This window comes from Aptenodytes patagonicus, chromosome Z (assembly GCF_965638725.1).
Source record: "Aptenodytes patagonicus chromosome Z, bAptPat1.pri.cur, whole genome shotgun sequence".
NCBI lineage: Eukaryota > Metazoa > Chordata > Aves > Sphenisciformes > Spheniscidae > Aptenodytes > Aptenodytes patagonicus.
This window is the reverse complement of record NC_134982.1, coordinates 64196293-64215544: the sequence shown is the minus strand read 5'-3', so window position 1 is coordinate 64215544 and position 19252 is coordinate 64196293. Positions and strand designations below refer to the sequence as shown.

At 37.0% G+C, this 19252-nt stretch overlaps 1 protein-coding gene across 3 annotated transcripts in view; it reads right to left on the bottom strand.

The window, feature by feature from the left end:
- Window positions 1–19252, bottom strand: part of FER (FER tyrosine kinase) — a 195092-nt gene that overhangs the window by 82643 nt on the left and 93197 nt on the right. For 2 of the 3 annotated variants that reach the window (XR_012997479.1, XM_076363240.1), the window contains exon 13: window positions 17176–17298. Coding sequence is in view for 2 of the 3 variants with exons in the window: in XM_076363240.1 (XP_076219355.1) it covers window positions 17176–17298 (123 nt within the window). In the remaining variant the exon portion in view is untranslated. Of the gene's footprint in view, window positions 1–17175; window positions 17299–19252 lie in introns of those variants that run through there. The other variant, XM_076363241.1, reaches the window with a different exon arrangement.

Genomic DNA, 19252 nt, shown 5'->3' with positions numbered 1-19252 from the left:
CAGACATGAGGAACTACTTGGCAAAAGCATGCTTTCGAAATTCTCTATGGAAGAATACCAAGGAAATGACAAGATAACTAAAGGAGAGGAAGGAAGCGCCTCAAGGTGAACACTTCTTGGGAGGAAAGGGAAAGATGAGCAACAACCCTACTGAGACCGCTTTGTTTAGTACACGGTTATTTCCAACAGCAGACAAAGGGGTTCCTTCTTCCCTGGCTGGGAAAGGCATTACTGTCTTCTGAAGCCACATCCTCCTACCTATTTTGTTCAATAGTGTTACTGTTCCCTGCTTATTCTTCCTCGTTAGTTACTAAGCAGGGGGAGTGACAGTGTGTAGTGAGGGCTGGCTGCTCCCTCGGGCTGAGCAGCAGTGGGGGACCTCTGGCCAGCAGAGCTGAGGCTCACCAGCCAGGACCCACCACAATGCCCTCAGCGAGGGAGCAGGGCAGGCTGGGGGGACAGCCCCAAGTTCAGGTCAGCCAAGTCTGTGGTAATAAAGCAGGTCCAGGGTCAAGCTGGGAAGTCAGTCTGTGGGTTGGGGTCAGGGTGAAGGCCAGTGAGGAGACGCAGCATCAGACACAGCCCCATGACTGGTGGGCAGGTTCATAGTGACAAGACAGTGCCAGGGTCAGTCCAGAAGCCAGCCCGGGGTCAGGGTCCAGGACCAGATGAATGGGGCGTGTGGCCAGGCAGGGTTGCGAGGCAGCAGGAGCTGGGGCGCAAGTGGGGCTGAGCAGTAGAAAGCAGCTCCCATGGGACAGGGTTCAGCCCTGCTTGGGACCTTCACCCCAAGGGGGTCAAACTTCCAGATGAGGGCTGGAAGGAGCATCCCTCAGCTGCATTATCATATGTTGGTCCTGAGCCCCGGCCAGAAGTGGGCATGCTCTCACGGCCCTTACTGAGCTACCTGTTTACTAATAACACGTTTGGAGTCCTATCACTATATCTAACCTTTGGAGATACTGCTAGATCAACTGTTGGCCAAATACTGAGAAACAAGTTGTCAACTAGGCAATTCACACAGTGGAGAACTTCATCAGCCTTGACACTGCTACCCTTCCCCAATGCTCAGGTACTAGCTAACAGTCATTGTACTGAAGGTTTATATAAAAAACAGTTTGGTAGTGAGCACCTTTCCAGAATTTCTGAGGCTATCCAGGATACTTGTTTGTTTTCAACAAAGATAAGCATTTTCAAAGAGGAGAGTTATTTCAAGAGTTAACTGTAACTCACAAAAAAAAATCCAAACAAACCAGTAATTAAAGAAATAAAACCTTCAACCGTGAAAAAGAATACTTCAAAAATAATCAGAAATTTCTCTTTTTATTTGTAAAATAAAGTGTTCTGGATATGAGAAGATGTTAGTAAGTTTCACGGGTCCCTAGATCATTATAAGTTTCAAGACTTGAGTAACCAGCAGGGAATCAAATGTGCATGGGTCCTTTCTTCAGTGGAGATGCAAGTACTGGAGTTGTGTGCAAAGCCACTGAGGTCACACTATGAACATCAGATGATCACTGTACAAGATGCAATCTCAGTTTTCTTTTTTGGAGCTATGAGACTGAAATGTTATCACTATTACCCTAAATTTCTTCCAAACTTATAAGCTCAAGTCTGAGGTGCAGTTTTCCTCCTGCCTATTTTCCTTCATTAGCAGAAACCACATCAAAGAAATCACAAATTATTATGCCAGGAAGAAGGCTTACAAATTAGTTGCAGTAAATTATAACAGCTTTCAATAAAATGGAAAACATAACCCAGAACAAATACTTAGTGTTCAAATTCCCCTAGCATTATTTTTCTATAATTTTCTGTAACAATTTCCATCATGAAGAAGTCTAAAATGGTGCTTTTTCAAATTAACAACCAGAAGTAAGGCAACTAGACACTAAACATTTTAAAAACAGACAATTTGGGAATTAGATATGAATTTATGAGCCTCAGCTTCAACACGTGGTTTTAAAAATCTTACCATTTCTAATAGGAGAGAGAAAAAGGGATAAAAAGAAAATGTCACCTGTGCTTGTATTCTGTTTCAGAGTACCATCAAACAAAAACAAGATTCTTACCCAGACTCCAAGGCAAGATTTGTAAAAGAGGAAGAGTGAGCAAATCCTGATCAGGTTCCATCACAGTATGAATAAATAAGACTTCTATGTTATCATCACTGTTACTTACTTATCTCATGTTCTCTGTCACATTATTTACTGTAGCTAGTTCAGACCACATCAAAATAATAAAGCTAGACGCCATTGTACTAATGAAGACAGGATCTATAGCAAATTCTGCCACTGCTTTTTATCTTAACAGTAAATGTAATGAAAGCAAAGAAGGCTAAAAACCTCTAGAAATTGGAAACTTTAGTTGATTTAGGGAACAGCAAAATGACTTAACCAAAAGCAAAACATACTGCTTTATGAGAACTGAAAACATTAGACTTCCCAACCTAAGAATCTATCTGAACACAGCACGGTGAATTTACCAAAAGCCTAAATATCCCTCCCCTTTCCCCCACCTCAGTAAATTCTTCATTAACAGTCCTCTAAAAAACCCATAAAATAGAGGAATATTGTCAGCATCTCATGAGTACAGTACATAAACATGCATTATGCTTGGTTCTTCATGTTGTAAGCAGAAAAAATGCATTCAGAAAAATATTTTGGAACGTAGTATTTGCTCTCCTTCTTCCGACTGAAATAGGAAATATCAGTAGTATGAATTACTGCAGCTAAGAGCAATTTTTTCCACACCAACAAAAATGAAAGTCAATCTTTCATTTTCAGTACTAAGGATAATTAGAGTAAGAATCTTTTTAATGGCTGAGAAAATCGTAATAGCAGATAATTTTTCATAGCATGGGTATTCAAATATCACTTATCAGAACTCAATGAACCAGAGAAAAAAAAGAAAGCAAGTAATAGTTGTGTACATGTGGATAGGGACTATCAATGTGAGAAATTATCTTCTTAGAGAAGTACTATTTTTGATACCACCTATGCCAGTAGATCTAATGTGCATATCAATTTCATGAATCATAAACTATGTGTTTCAAGTCCTTCAGATTAAGTACAGAAATAAAGGTAGCTAGTGGAAAAGATTTTTCATAAGAACAAGTGAGTTTTACAAGGGGGGGGTGAAAAACCTCACTGACGACTTCTTTAAAACTGTTTCAGAATAAAGATTCATGAGCTGTAAAAATTGTTCTAGAAGCTGTTTTGCATTATTATCAGCAGTGTATTAAGCCACAGTGATGAAACTCAATGTGAGCTGTAAAACAGAGTAATAGTGCAGATAGTACTTTTTCCAAGGGGGTAAAAGTCAGATTTCATCTGACTTGTTATTGTTCCATAAAAAAACACTGTGAAGTTCAACCTTTCTGCTAAACCAAATTCTAAATGGCCATAAACCAAGAGGATAGAACCGAGATTTGCAAAAGCTACTATGCAGCATATAAACTGCAGAAGTGACCTCAGATTAACTGCACAGCTTTTCTTTGAGCATTCTTTCTTGAAGATCAATAGACAAAATGGCTGTAGAAGTCAACATACAAAACTAGTTTTCTTCACTGTTTTTTTGAAGGATGTGCAGTATTTCCCTAAGTTTATATTCTCTTATTCATCAAAAGATTAGAAAGATGCTGAAGATCTTTCAGGAAAAATACAGGAAATAAAGAAAAAATAAAGGAGAAAAAAAAAAATTCAGAGGGAACAAGGCATAGAATGTGAAATCCTTAACAGGAAAAGGAAAGACAAGTTTATGTCAAAATCATTATATTTCACACATATTAAGGAAACTTATAGCATTCCTCTCTGCTTAATATAGTAAATTCAGCTGCCAAACTGAAGTACTCTGAATGACCTGTTAACCAAATATATGCACACAGAGAAATTATCTGCCCTTTATCAGATATGCCCTCCAAAACAGTGACAGGTTTCTGTATGCTCAAAGGCAAACAAAACTGTGTGATAACATAGTTTTTCGTTTGCACTTTCCTTATGATTTAAAGAGGGAGGAATGCAAAAGCACAGTCATATTATGCATGCATGCACAAATACACTCAAATTGTTAAAATAGGCTAAAATATTTTCACATATGCACAAACACATTTTTACTTCCGCCCATGTGCATGAAGAGGTATGTACAGCTGGGGCTGGGGGACTACAGATGTATATAAAAATGTCCAAAAGAGTCTCCTTGAACTATGTAAGATACTTAGCCACACACCTAATTCCATCCTGACTTAACTTCAAAACATCCAGCTGTTTCCAATTAGATGGTTTCTTTTCCCCAAGAGATAAAACATTTAACTCATTATTTGCCCACATCCACACACTAGGGTATACTCTCTGCAAGACTGTTCCCTTATATATCCAACATTCCTTCCAAAATAGTTCCTAAATTATAGTGGTTAGTATGCAATACCTTTCGAAGAGCTGCAGTTCCACCTTACAGCTTCTACCAAATTACTATTTTGTTCAAAACAAAAGCCTAAGATCCCTCATCCTATCCCTTCCTAACCACATCTGTTCATCTTGCATTGGCTTTCATAATCTTCAGGTAACATGTTAAAACCACTGAAATGGAACAGAATTAATGTAGCAAAATTTCAAATAAACTGTTATATTAGCTTAATTTGTGACTGGGGAAGAGCAGGAAAAAGGCAAAGCCACCTAGAAAGGAAAAGGGAGTGAGAATACCCGCCCCTCCCACACATACACACCTTTTTGGCACCAGCAACCTGTTCACTTGACTCAGCTATAACATGAAACTGCAGCCTTAATTTATGAGATTTTTTCACTGTGAATATCAGTAAGCTCCACCTGCATTCCAAGACAGATGATGGCTTTGAATCAGAAGTCATACAACATTATATATGTCAATAGTTTAAATGAAGCAAGTTGCATTAAGTTTTTTACATCAGATACACTTTGTTCTTTAACAAGATATTGCTAGCTTCTCACATACCACTAACTCATTATTCAGAATAGCAAAAGCGCTGGGAAATCTCTGGCAGCAGAAAAATAGCCAGTCAATGAAGGAAACATAAAGGGAAGTGGTACAGACACACCAAGTGGCTCCACTAAATATTAGCAGCTTCTATTATTAGTCATGCACTCTTCTGAATGCTGTATTCAGCAAATACATTTTTTCTCTTGTGTTAATGACTTTAGCTTGACAAAATTTTCCTATGTGGTCTTTGGCAATCTACTCTTTGTTGCATCGTACTGTATCTTTTGTATCTTTTTCTAAAACTCAGAAGTCTGAGAATTAATTATGCGGTGTCCTCCTCAATGTGTCAGAACTCCTTTTGAACAAACAGGCCTATAATTAAGCAAACAAATTTACTATTCATACTTTTTAATTTAAAATCCGAACACAGTGAGATAAGGGCAAAACATCTATGTCTACCATTTAAGTTCATTACCTTGCTTTTGTTACTTGAAAAGTACTGTAAGCCTACATGTTTTTCTCCTGGTCATTCTATGAAACACTAACTTAGAAAGAATCATCCCTTTTCACTTCGTTCATTGTAGAAAAGAAACCCATTGAAAGCAGTGTTTTAACATTCACAAGCACCTCACCCTCACAGAGATCTAGTCCTTCAATGTGACTTCACAGAATCACAGAATGGTTGAGGTCTGCAAGGACCTCTGGAGGTCATCTGGTCCAACCCCCCTGCTCAAGCAGGACCACTGAGAGCCGGCTGCTGAGGACCATGTCCAGATGGCTTTTGCGTATCTCCAAGGATGGAGACTCCACCACCTCTCTGGGCAACCTGTGCCAGTGCTCGGTCACCCTCACAGTTTGTGCCCATTGCCTCTGGCCCTGTCACTGGGCACCACTAGAAAGAGCCTGGCTCCCTCTTCTTTGCACCCTCCCTTCAGGTATTTTTATACATTGATGAGATCCCCCTGAGCCTTCTCTTCTCCAGGCTGAACATTCACAGCTCTCTCAGCCTTTCCTCATGTGAGAGCGGCTCCAGTCCCTTCATCATCTTGGTTGCCCTTTGCAGGACTCTCTCCAGTGTGTCCATGTCTCTCTCGTACTGGGGAGCCCAGCACTGGACCCAGCACCCCAGGTGTGGCCTCACCAGTGCTGAGTAGAAAGGAAGGATCATCTCCTTCAACCTGCTGGCAACACTTCTAATGCAGCCCAGGATACCATTAACATTCTTTGCTGCAAGGGCACATTGCTGGCTCATGTTCAACTTGGTGCCCACCAGGACCCCCAAGGCCTTTTCTGCCAAGCTGCTTCCCAGCTGGGCAGCCCCCAGCCTGTACTGGTGCCTGGAGTTGTTCCTCCCCAGGTGCAGGACTTTGCACTTCCCCTTGTTGAACAGCATGAGGCTCCTGTCAGCCCATTTCTCCAGACTGTCCAGGTCCCTCTGAATGGCAGCACGACCCTCTGGTGTATCGGCCCCTCCTCCCAGTTTGGCGTCATCTGCAAACTTGCTGAGGGTGCACTCTGCCCTATCATCCAGATCATTAACGAAATTGTTCAACAGGATCAGAGCCAGTATCGACCCCTCGGGTACCAGTAGTTATTGGCCTCCAACTAGACTTTACGTCTCTTACCACCTCCCTCTGGGGGTGATCTTCAGCTTAGTAGTCACAGTGGACACACTATGTAAATCAGTGGCAACCCTTTCAGGATTCCAACTGACTGAAAGGACAGAACTCATAATAGCAGTTACTTCATTATGAACTGATGATGACATCCATGCACTACCCTAAATAATACACTAAATACAGTCTTTACCATGTAAATAAGGCATTCTGAAGTCCCACCTAATCTGGCCCCTGAATTCCTCCTTAATCAACATTTAAATACCTCTCTCAAGCAGATCCATCTTCTTGAGAATTCAGACACTACTACATACATCTGATGCACACACCCGATGCAATAAAAGCCCTACCCTTCTTAGCATGTAGCTTCTTCTGTGTCTATCTGTTGCTTCTCCACAGCTGAAATGTCAGAAGACAACGGACTTCACCAAATAGGTTTAATTCTTTTGTGGCTTGATCTTGTAGAATAATATAATATCGCTGTGATGAACTACCAAGAAACTTATGTGCAAGCAATCCTTAAAGAGTAATTCTGGTTTTGGCAGCAGCTACAAGATAGCTCCTGGAAATCCATAAGCATCTGTAACAAGCCCTATGCCATTGTAGATACTTATGGAGGAGCCTGTTTTGTTTGACAAACAGTAGGTATTTATTTAGGAATTCAAGAACTGTTTCCAACTGAACTGCTCACTTTGAAATCACTCGCAGTTTGACAGGTATAAAAATAAGCACTATACAAAGAACAATATTTACTGGTAGATTTTTTGGGCGCTCTTCCATCCTTATATGCATATTACTTGCAGTTTACTTTTTGTTCTGCTGGAGACTCCAGCAACTAAAGGTCGGGAAAGAACACTGAAGAAAGGAAAGGATATGTACCCACTATCCCCTGAGCAAGGAAAATGGGGAAGGTGAGATGCACACATGCTATGTACAGAAAGCTAGGACAAAAAAGCCCCACAGCTCAACCATTCGAGGAACCTTATGCATGCACAATGGACAGTACACTGACAAGAGCCCCAGTTACTAGCAAATAATTTCTCTCAGGATCAGATACAATAACCTTTAACTTCCAAAACTCGTTAAGACTATTTCTTTAGAACAGAATCTTAAAATCTATGGTAACATATGCATATTCTAGCATATACATACCATACTCAGAATAGTTGTGGTAAGACTAAATTGTGCTTCTAGAGGTTTTTGTTATACTGCAGGTAGGAATCCAACTCAAGGGAACCTTCTACCAAAAAAGACCTGCCCTATGCCAAAAAACAACATGCGCTAGAGGTTGATGTGTAACTCACACCCTTAAACTCCTATTCTTTAACTACAAGGTCTATCCTTCAGTTCGTATTAACCAACTATCTTTTCTTAATAAAATAAATAAAACACACATGCACACGAACATATAAAGGAATCAATGTGTTCCTTAAAGACCTGTTGGAAAACGAAGCTCAAAACCAAATGGACCATTAAAAATGAATACAAAATTACTGCTGTGACATCTTAATACAGAATCAATTCTCTTTATGATGTTTTCCACATTTACACAAGATCATTCCACGTCTGGAGTGGTTATTAACAGGACACACTCCTTCACTTTAACACTCAGATTCAACTTGATCTATTTTCACTCAATATCTACACTTAAAGCTTAACATTAGGCTGCCCATTGTGGAAGCAAATAGACATATACAGTACACATAGAGAAAACCCCTTCCAATCTTCACATACACTGCTAAATATATTTTGATCATCATCGGTGGTCTGTATATGAAACCTAACTCTATAGTAAGATTTTTCATGATGCTTAAAATAGACAAGCCTTAAGTCCACTGCCCTTCTATGCACAGCCACACACACACACACACAAAAGTGAAAACTACATACTCATGAGGTTTCCTTCCATGTATGTGAATAGAGAAGACAATTTGCATCTAAAGAAGACAATGACATGCTAAAGGGCAGTGGTACATATTTGCCAGCAACTCCATGGAAGATGTAGGTACACTAAAGTTTGCAGCTACAGAAAGAACAGATGTCTATTCTCTATTCTCTCCTACCCAGGAAATCCACAGGAAAAAAAGTTTGCTGTGATGCCATCACCTTCCATGCAAATTTCTTGGAAAGGCCTTTGATGGGAATCCATGAACCACATGCACCATCCTACCATTCCATACAAACACATGTGCTGGCTCCAAAGCACTGCAGGATCTTTTTATGTTAGGGTGATCTTCCTGAGAGGAAATGTACTTGCTCTGAATAACGCATTCTGTTTGTGATATGGATACTGGAATTGCTGGTCCAATTTATATCCAGCATTTTTAGTTTGCAAGCCATGTAACTATCATTATCTTACCCTTCCAATATATACTGGTGGAAACCTCAGGTGCTTCTGAGATAATCTGTGAAGATACACATATGTAAACAACTACAAATTCCAAAGGAGCCACCTACTATAGCAGACACATGATTTGCTGCAATCACGTGAAGCTCCACACAAACTAACCTACGCTCACGTAGGGAGGTAGTAAGCATTTAATACCAAAATAGTTCATTTTTAACAATGTCAACCTAAGCACTAATTTACTGTAAGAAACAATTTTAACAGCTCTAATGGCAGGAAAAACAACTGTTCAGCACTCTTCCTCTACCCAATGAGAACCATGACAATGACACATTGCTTTAGCATCTGGCAGATTTTGATGTTACACACGGTAAGCTATTTCAACATAAACATTTATTTATTGATAAAACCTATATAAAATTACATTCCTGATTAACAACAACAACAAAAAAATCCCAAACCATAAATCTGCATTTAAAATTTGTAGCTGAATTAAGACTTCTTTTCTTTTAGTAAGTTTAAGTACCTACACAATGTCATATAGAAGGATGAAGGCATCTGGTACCAAAAAAGAATACATCAGAAAGGCAAATACTCAATGACAAAACAGCCTGAAAAAATAAAATTGAATCAAAACCCATGTTATATTCCTTACTACCACCTTTACCAATAATCCTGTGTTTTCCTAGTGTCTTCTGGTCACGTTATAAAAGGAAAAAAGCAAAAAGCCTAGCTTGCATACTATGTATGTCTACAGTTGATTTGTAGAAAGAATCTGTCCATATTAATAATCTCTTCATCATCAGAATGTGAAACATTTCTTGGCTATTCTTTTGAGCTTCTAAATAAAAAATTGTCTCAAAACTCTAAGGAATAACATTTCTTCTTTCTCCCAGAATAATTTGCACAATGTGGACAACGTGTGCGCAGATCACATGCTATTATTCACCTGTGGTAAAACACATATAAAGACAACACACCAATTATTTTCGTAAGACAAAAAATGCTCTATGAATTTCTGCTGCAGTATCACTGTAGAAAAAGTGTAGAAAAGTCATTTTTTAAAATGACTATTTTAAAATTTACAGTAGCTTTGACTTTAAGTCACTGATAGCCAATAGAGGTCCAATCTCCCTGGTTCCTCTTTACACCATTTCACTCCTTTCTAACATTCTGTTTCACTTAAACTGGTGGAGGCTGAAATAGTTGGAGGCAATCACAAGCTACTTCACAGTACCTCACTGTGCATAACTATAATTCTACAAAGGTATTTAAGAGCACACACTCTGATTCTTACTCTTAATCTATGCTGTGGTTTTTGACCCATGAAAGCCTACGTTCAAGTAAGGTTTCATACTTGTCAGCCACATCCTATGAAAATATTGTAAACTCAAAACATTATTTGTATTAAAGTCATACTCACTGCACTAGTAAAAACAAGAATATAATTAGAGGCCTACACAAAGTTTGTAACTCACAATTTTATAAAAAATGATTATTATAGAATATTGCAATTCCAAATCTGGGGAAGCAGTCAGAATCCATAAAAAGTCAGGATGTTAGTTCAGTAGAAAAGCAATTTACTACTGCAATCCTACCAAATTCTAATAAAATTTTATTATTGTGCTATATTAACATCTGACTATAAAGCTTCTGATAAAGACACTGAAAAGCCACAGTGCAAAGCCACAGTTTTTATAAGTGTTCCATAAAGGTGTGACTTACACCCAGAATACTACAGAACACAGTCAATCCTTTGACTTTCACACATATATACAAAATGTTAGCAATAAAATCTGGTAAATACAAATAATCTTCGCTGAAGGATGCTTCAATTGAAGTAGTTTATTCTCGTAGTTATCAATTTTTGTCAAAAAAACCTTCCTCTGAAATCTTCCATTTAGTACTTTTCTTCCCTCCTAACAACATACTTTATTTTTTAGTAAGAATGGCTTACTTCCATCTCCTGCTTCATAAACTTTGATTCTTTTTCCTACTTCCTACTGTTTCAGTTGTGTTTGAGATAATTCCTTTTGTTCAATTTGCACCCCACATAACAATATGGCACTCTAATTTTTTATATGAATGTACAGAAACCAGGAATGCACATGCAGCTGAGGTACCCATTTAATATTTCTAGTACAGAGATTTTTCTTTAAGAGATTGCTCAAAAATGACACTTTCTTTGCTAAAATGGAATTCACATACTTGATAAACTATACTTTTTTCTAGGTTTGAGCATAAGCTAATGCTTACACCCTTTAAGAGTGTTATCTTCAAATTTTATTCTAAAAATGATCATGGAAAGAAATACCATAAAGACAAGACTGAACCAGAAATATTCGTTAGAGCAGATTTTTAATGCAATGGCCTTTAGAAGAAAGCTACAGAAAACATTGGTGAATGGATATAAAACAATCTTTGTTACTCTTTCTTCAGGTAGCCTCATGTGCCTCTGTTATTACAACATATTTTTAAGATTTTTTTTTTTAGGAAAAAATCCTCTAAATTTTAAAAGTAGTCAAGATACCTGAAATTATACATAAATTTGGTTTAATACTTCATTAGCACAAAGAGAAAATTACTCTCCTTTTTCCCTTTTCTCATTAGGATGCAATGCCTTGACAAGTACAGGCCACCATTATGTAAGATGTATTCCTCTTGTTACCTGACAGAAATATTGCAACCCTCTCTGCTAAAAAACCTTAAAAGCAAATCCTGTAACACCTCTAAATTCTGAGGAAATAGGAACATAACTGAAATGCATCTCTAGTACTAAGATACAAAATTCTGTTATCAAATAACAATAGCTGCAGGCTTTTCTTCAGATTCCAGAATTAAACTAAAGAACCTACCGAAAATCTGCCTAAATTCTTCTATTATACTAAAAAACCGCTGCCAATTTCCCTGACATATGAATCACAGGCCTTCTGCATGATCATAGTAATACTGAATGGCAAAGTAAGTGGCAAAAGATTAATTTCATGCTTATGCAATAAATACAGTCATTTTCTAGAAGTACATTTTTTATGTATTATAAATCCTCACTTCTCATTGTGGACTGAATTTCCGTAAAGAAAATAAAAGATATATTTTAACATTTAAAAATGCACGTATCAGACTTTACTCATGCTCGTAAGAATTACAGCTTTGGGCCAAAAATCAACACACAGAGACCATGACCACCAGGTGCTTTTTGGCATTCCTACAAGCCTGGCCAGATGTGTGGGTACCACACAGCCAATTCACAGTGGGATCCTCTTTGGAGCTACAAACCTAGTCTAGGTAAAATTGCGATAACTGAATCGCTCACTGCTATAGCCTGCTTCTTCCTTTCAGCTGAGATTTCTGCTCCTAAAGAGCTGTCCTCAGGTCAAACAAATGCAAGATGATCTTCCGAAAAGGCAGCACCAATTACTGCAGTTGTTTTCCTTTTCAGCACCTTAATTCTTTCCTGTCACAAGATGAGAATCTCTAATTGAGTGACAGAACTACTTTGTGATGAACTTGAAAGTCTCCTAAGTCTCTTTGCTTCTCTCTAACTTCTCTCAGCAGGCCTAAGAAGGCTTGACTGAAAGCGAGGCTATTCAGCAGCCTCCTTCAATTCCTCCGTGTCAGCCTTGCTGGCCTGAGAAACGCGCTGCCTGCACCACGAGCACGTTGTCTACAACAGTGAACTTCAGCTTGCTTTTGCAAAATAAAGCAAAACCAAACAAAACACCTGCAAAACCAACCAACGCTAAGCAGAGCCAAAACGCAGGAAAAAAACTTTTGGTTAGTTTTGCATGGATAAGTGTATGTTAACTAATTGCTGAAGGAGACAGTACTAGTTCTGTGATACTACTAAGAAGGTGAAACATGGAGCAGATAGATTGTTTATGCTTTCCATCTTTGAAAGCTGAGCTCAAAGACTTCTAAATACAAACTACAGCTCAAATTGGTTCAGTGACTGAAAAATTAGCGTCATGTCAGACTTTTATGAGTGCATTTTCATTAAAAGAATCTCTCTGCCTTTACCTTCTCACTTAAATCTATATTTCTTCATCTTCATCTTTCCACATCTAACTCATTAACATACTCGTATCTTGCAAGACAGCATCAGATCCACACGGAATTCTCAGGTCATTTGCAAACTTATTCATCAACATTAGAACCACTACTACGAAATAAATCTTTTTTTCTTTTAACACTTTCATTCATCTCACTCAGCACTATTTATGGTTCATCATTTTCCCATGTACAGAAAATGTTTGAGGCCATATCACAGGCTTCTTTGTCTCATCAAAATAGATCCAGAATTTTTAAATGAAAGTTACTGGCAACGAATACATAGCCTAACTCACCTGACAAAATAGCAGTTAATTATTTCTCATAAGCTCAGAATTTTAATTTACTACAGAGGATCCAAAGACTAGGACTACATTAGCACTACTAAAATAGTAGCAGATCTCCAGAGTGAAACAGTTGAGGCTGAGGACCTGAAACACATATTTTGGGGGAAAAGCATTATTTCAGACTAGATCTCTCCTGGTTCTGAAGACTGAACTCCCTCCCATCAGCAGTTGTGCATCTTCCTATTTTGTTTCAGCTGAAAGGAGTAAAGTTTGAATACTCAGAGACTGCTCAATGATGGAAGCATAGCATCCTAAGTGGCACTGGGCAGATTTGCTTCAAAGGTGTATTTCTGATCCAAGCGAAAACATTAATGCAGATATACCCAAATAAAAATGGTATTCATTATTTCCTTGATGATTCTCTTTTCTAATAGTCAAACTGAAGCATATTCACAACTTAATACAGATTTCTTAAAAGTAAAAAACATATTTCAGAAAATTTAAAAACCTTCACAACATGAGGTCAAAGATATTAGAAAGTTAAAATGTATTTAATATGGTTAAAATAGCGTTTCTACTAATAAAGTCCTTAGGTATGCATCGAGGTTACTCAGGGGCTTTACGTACCAGTCATTCCATCAATAATAAATTGAAGAACATAACGTACATTTTTTCTAAAAGATTATAAATAAATATGAGACTTCTCCATTAAAGAAATCACTTGCAGATATCTTTTTAATGGCCTCAGTTTTTCTAATTCAAATTCTATTATTACAGTATCATTAAAATTCCAAGCAGGCAGATTTGGTCTACATGAAATGGGACGTGGGACAGGCCTTTTGTGGCACAATTAAGAGTGTTCCTTTCAAGGACAATGTCACAGAAGGTTAACGTTAATTTTACTAATATGGTAAAGGAGGATGAATGACTGTGGGAAGGAAGGAAAGCAAAAACAAACTACATAGCATAATTTTTTTTCTGTGAAGTTCTCTGTCATATTTAACTTTCACTTTCTAAATAGGTTATTACAGGGATAGCAATTTCCATAAAAAGATTAAAGATTGCATGAAACGTCAAAGACTGCTTTGCAGCTACAATACAAACAAAGAAAAAACAGTCTTTGCAGATGTCAAATGATTTTTAAGGAAATGATCAAAGATGTTCTGACAGTAGCACATGATGCATAAAATACCCCCAACACTAGATGTCAGAGTGTATATGCTATTTCTGAAAATAACTTAAAATGTCTCCACTTCCCCATATGAAAGCCAGCGCTCCACGTAAATTACAAAGGAAAGCTCATAACATACTTTTTCTTAGTTCTGAAATATTTTTTTCCAACAACTAGTTTTTATCAGATGGGAGAACTAAAATGATCATAAAATCGTAGCTCAGACCCAAAGGTATTACAAAACAAAACAATTTAAATATTTTTTAAAACAGCTGCTCTAAAACAATTTAAATCATCTAGCTAACACACTTTTCAATACTGTCTTACTTGGTTCAAATTGCTGGTCGTGAAGCACTAAATACACGATACATTGGTTTTATTTTACACAAAGTGTACGCAGCTATCAGACACTCAGATCATATTTCACAAATTCTTGAAAGCCTACATACAATATATTTAATATGTATATTTAAAAAACCCTATACAATAAAGTTTCCTGTCACTCAATACCCTTCTTAGCACTAACAGCCAGTATTGCCATGGACACCCTTTCCATTACTTCATGTAACCTATCAGAACGAAAGTTGAAAAGTTCATCAACTCTAAAGGAAATACTCTTTAATATTAAGACTGATGCACACCAGCACAAAGCAAGTCATATGATGAAATAAATGGAGCCTGTGTGATTGGATTTTATGGATAGATGCCGATTACTTGCAGCATTTTGGGAAACCTCAGTAGTCAAAGTACTTTTTCACTGCAGCTCAAATCAACTACCAACTGGTCATAAAACTAGCATGATCCTAGAGGAAATATTACTATTTCCACTAATTTTAGTTAATACTAAGACTAACTCAAATCAACAAGTCCAGAGAGGAGTGGGCCCACTTCATTTTCCCCCTGAAAATAAGAAAAACAAAAAACTGACCTTTCACCCAGTGACAGTAGAAGAGCTAAAAAGTCTGTCTTAAAAATTGTCCTCCATCACTTTGTAAGGAGGTTATGATACATCTGAATGTGGGGATAGTGGAATGGACTCAAGTCCTGGAAAGACCCACAACACAGTCATACATGTCTGCATGGTTATCATCAAGGGATTTTAGACTATCCCTATGTGCATTTACACCTCAAAGGACACGAGATAAAGTACAGTAATGGAGAAATTATCAGGAAAGTAATTTGGGACTGTATTTCTTCCATAGTATAGGTACTAGAAAAATTCTTTGACTATACATAGTTACACAAAACTATGCATAAATTAAAACTTTACTTTATAAAAAAATAATAATAGCAAAATGAAACAAAAATGTCAGGAATATGGAAACTCCCTGTCTTCAAAGTAAACAACAGAGAATGAAGAGATGATGTTTTCCAGATGACGTTTTCCTGTTTAACCTTACAGAGAACAACTAAGAATAAGTTCTGTTATCATTTAGTATGTAGTAACATACTGCACTGTAGTTTTACATTTGCTAAAACAGGGCTGCTGTCACAGTACGTGCATTATATAAAGGCAGGAAAAAAAGCCAGGAAACAGAAAGAACATTAAACTTTTAATACAAATATGGTATTATAAAAGACAAAAATTTGCAAACATATAAAAATACTTCCTTTTGAGTTTGACAGCCCCTTATTTTTAGCTTAAACGGTTTATATCAAAATACAATTATTCACACATCAAAAATAATGTCCCATGCTTTCTCTTAAGTTCTACAATGAATTTAAGCAATAGTTTATGTTCAATAAAGCGTCAATTTGGTAATGAGCAAGACATTAACCTGAAATGTGTATGAACAAAGCCCCATTCTTTAAATTTTAAAATTATATGTAATAGGTAAGCACAGATAAGTGTAAAAAAATCACGTTAATTGTGAGAAAGGGAATATGCTTTAATTTCTTAGGATTATTAGCAGAAAAGAACTAGAACCTTGAAGTAGGAAACTAACTCTGAAATATAAACTGTTATGCTTCCCAAAATTTTGTAGAACACAAAAGGTGCTTTACACATGCTTGAAACTAGTCTTTTTTTAAAAAAAATCAAGAACAAATGGCTTACTCATAGTTAAAATGCAAAGATTTACGTGGAAAAGAGTTGGCTTATGAATGAAATATCAACTAAGTAGATACTAACTGCAAAACTACTGGAAGACACCAAGGACACTCTTAAGCTTTCTAAATAGTGATATAGTTTAGTATTTCCACCCCGTTTCGTTTCCCTCCTGAAAGACTTTCTGCAATAACTTACTGATTAAAAAGGGAACTTTTATTTCAAATTTGCAATGACACTGGAATGACAGTACCTTTTCTGTGTCTGTATAACTTATACCTGAGATATAAAATAGAGACAAAACGGAGTTGTCATAACTCTTCCAAATTTCATGAGAACTTTACCACTTAAAGAACACAGTTTTATCAAAAAAATTTCTTCATCACAACTTTATGGGCCATGAACTACTACTTTCAATTTCTTAGTAGTGAAATCCAAATGGGAAACCAAACAGAAAAGTAGGAGGAAATTTTGTGAGATGCTGAATGACATTCTTTCAAGAGAGTAGAAGATTTATTATAAGGATGGAATGTTATTTTAAAGGAATGTGTTGCACAGAGCAGAGAAGGTTGAAAAAGCTCAGAAAGAGTCACAAAACGAGCAAGAATGAAAAATCTTCTGAGCAGTTGCATAGGAACATATTTTAAATAACAATACAACCCTCCCAAATTCTTTTCAGTTAAATAGAGTTCTTGGAATGTATGCATTACCTTAACAACAGGATTCAGCAGAACAACACCTGATTTCTTTGTAATAACTTGCTTTGTTGTGTAATGATGTTCTATAAGCTGAGGAATAGTTGGAAACCCAGTTCCTTCAAAACGATACTGATTCTGTATGGAGGTAAAAGGAAATAATTGTTTCTCTACAAGCAATATTTAGAAGAAGAAACTGCAAAAGCGCATCACCAAGCTTCCCTCACTAGTAACAGAACAAAGAAATGTTCACTTTTACAGAATTAGATTTCTTTCCTGATCTATTTAATAGCATTTCTACTGAATTAAATGGAATGATAGTTAGGAAGATGATAAATTAATAAATGCAAAAGTACTGCATCACTCATTTAAGGCAACATGATAAAATAACTATTTATTTAAACTCTCAATTTAAAGAGATAGGACGGTTAAACTTAAAACTCTGACAGAGTGAAATAAAAATATTATAAACCAGAAAAAACAACACTAACATCCTAATTACTTAAAGTTCTAAGAATTACAGAAAACAAACTAAAAAATAAACATCTGACAATAAAATAAACAGGAGATAAGTAACAATATCCTATTCAGATCTTGCTGCATTTACAGTGTTTGACAAAATTAATAAACCCCTGGCACAGAGTACAAGATCCATGATTGGTCTTTCATAAGGAGTATATACCAGAAGAGTCTACAGCAGCTAAAAGCAGAGGCAGATCATGCATATAATTCACAGAGAAGTTGGGCAAGACAAAATTCCTCCCACCCCCCAGCTTCATGAATTTATTTCTTTCTATATACACAATTGAACACAATGGAAACCATTAAATCTCTTAACATTTTCTTACAAGCATGTAACATTTTCTTAGCAAAGGCTGCTGTGACATATCATTCTTTCAGGTGTTAAGGGGAAAAAATGTATTTTCATTGCTTATATTTGCCCATACACTTGACAGGGAAAAAAAAATAGTAAAGAAGTGTTTATTTCATCCTCCTGAATGTCTTACATTATACACTGCAGCTGACTGGGAAACAGGATGAAGTCTTGTGCCTATACAAGACTCAGCATCTACAGTCAGAGAACTCTTCCCCCAAGAGAGGAACCGCCATAAGCCAGCCTGGCAATGGCAACAACAAACAAGTACTGCAGTTAAAAAACCTCAAAGCACAGATGGTGATCCAAGTTCATTTACACAACTGGGCAATGAAAACCTCCACCACTGGCATGCAGATTTTTTTTATTTCTAGCCCCCAGGGTTAAACTCCTTGCACAATGCATTATAAGTTTCTCTTCCTTAGGGGTTAAAGCATTAACTTCCTGAAACGCGTTATCGCTGTTAGTAAAGACAGCTTGGTTATGTCACCTATTTTTAACATTCCTGGTTCTCTATCATAAAAATGTTTTCACAGTCTGATTACTTTTTGTTGTTTAGTTTGTTGTTTAAGTTCATTCACTTATTAAATAGTGACTCAGCTTTGATTGACCAGTAACACTAGGTCCCATTCCTTTCAAATAAGTTCCTTCATATTTCTGCGCTGATGATCCAAAAAACCTGATGTCCTAAGAGTCTCCCTAGCACAATAATCAGTACGGCCTATTATTTCCTCATCTCAGACCCAGCCGTGCACCCATCTGCTGCCATCTATGTAAGACCTTCAGGGCAGAAAGTGTCCTTTCTTTGATTCTGTGTATTTACACAGGATCCTGACCATTATTAAGATCACTAACAAACAACAATTTGAAAATAGCACAGCCTAGAATAGCAGCAGTGAAAAACAACAGTAGCCTTGAATGACAGTAGTGAATTTTGATGCTTAAAGCGGAACGATTAACTCATCACACACATAGTTTTATTAATATTAGCCTTTAAAATAATGGGAAAACCAGAGAAAGTACACTTATGCAATTAAAGGACTACTGTTAAAACAGGTATATGTCCCACTCTGCCCTTCAGTATTTGATTCAGGAGAAAATTTGTATATAGAGACCAAGTCACCATATGGGGACCTGTCAGTGATCCAAGACTGTGATATGACCAGTCATAGAGACCTGATTCCACATTGTTCATACCAATATAAACAAACAAATCCC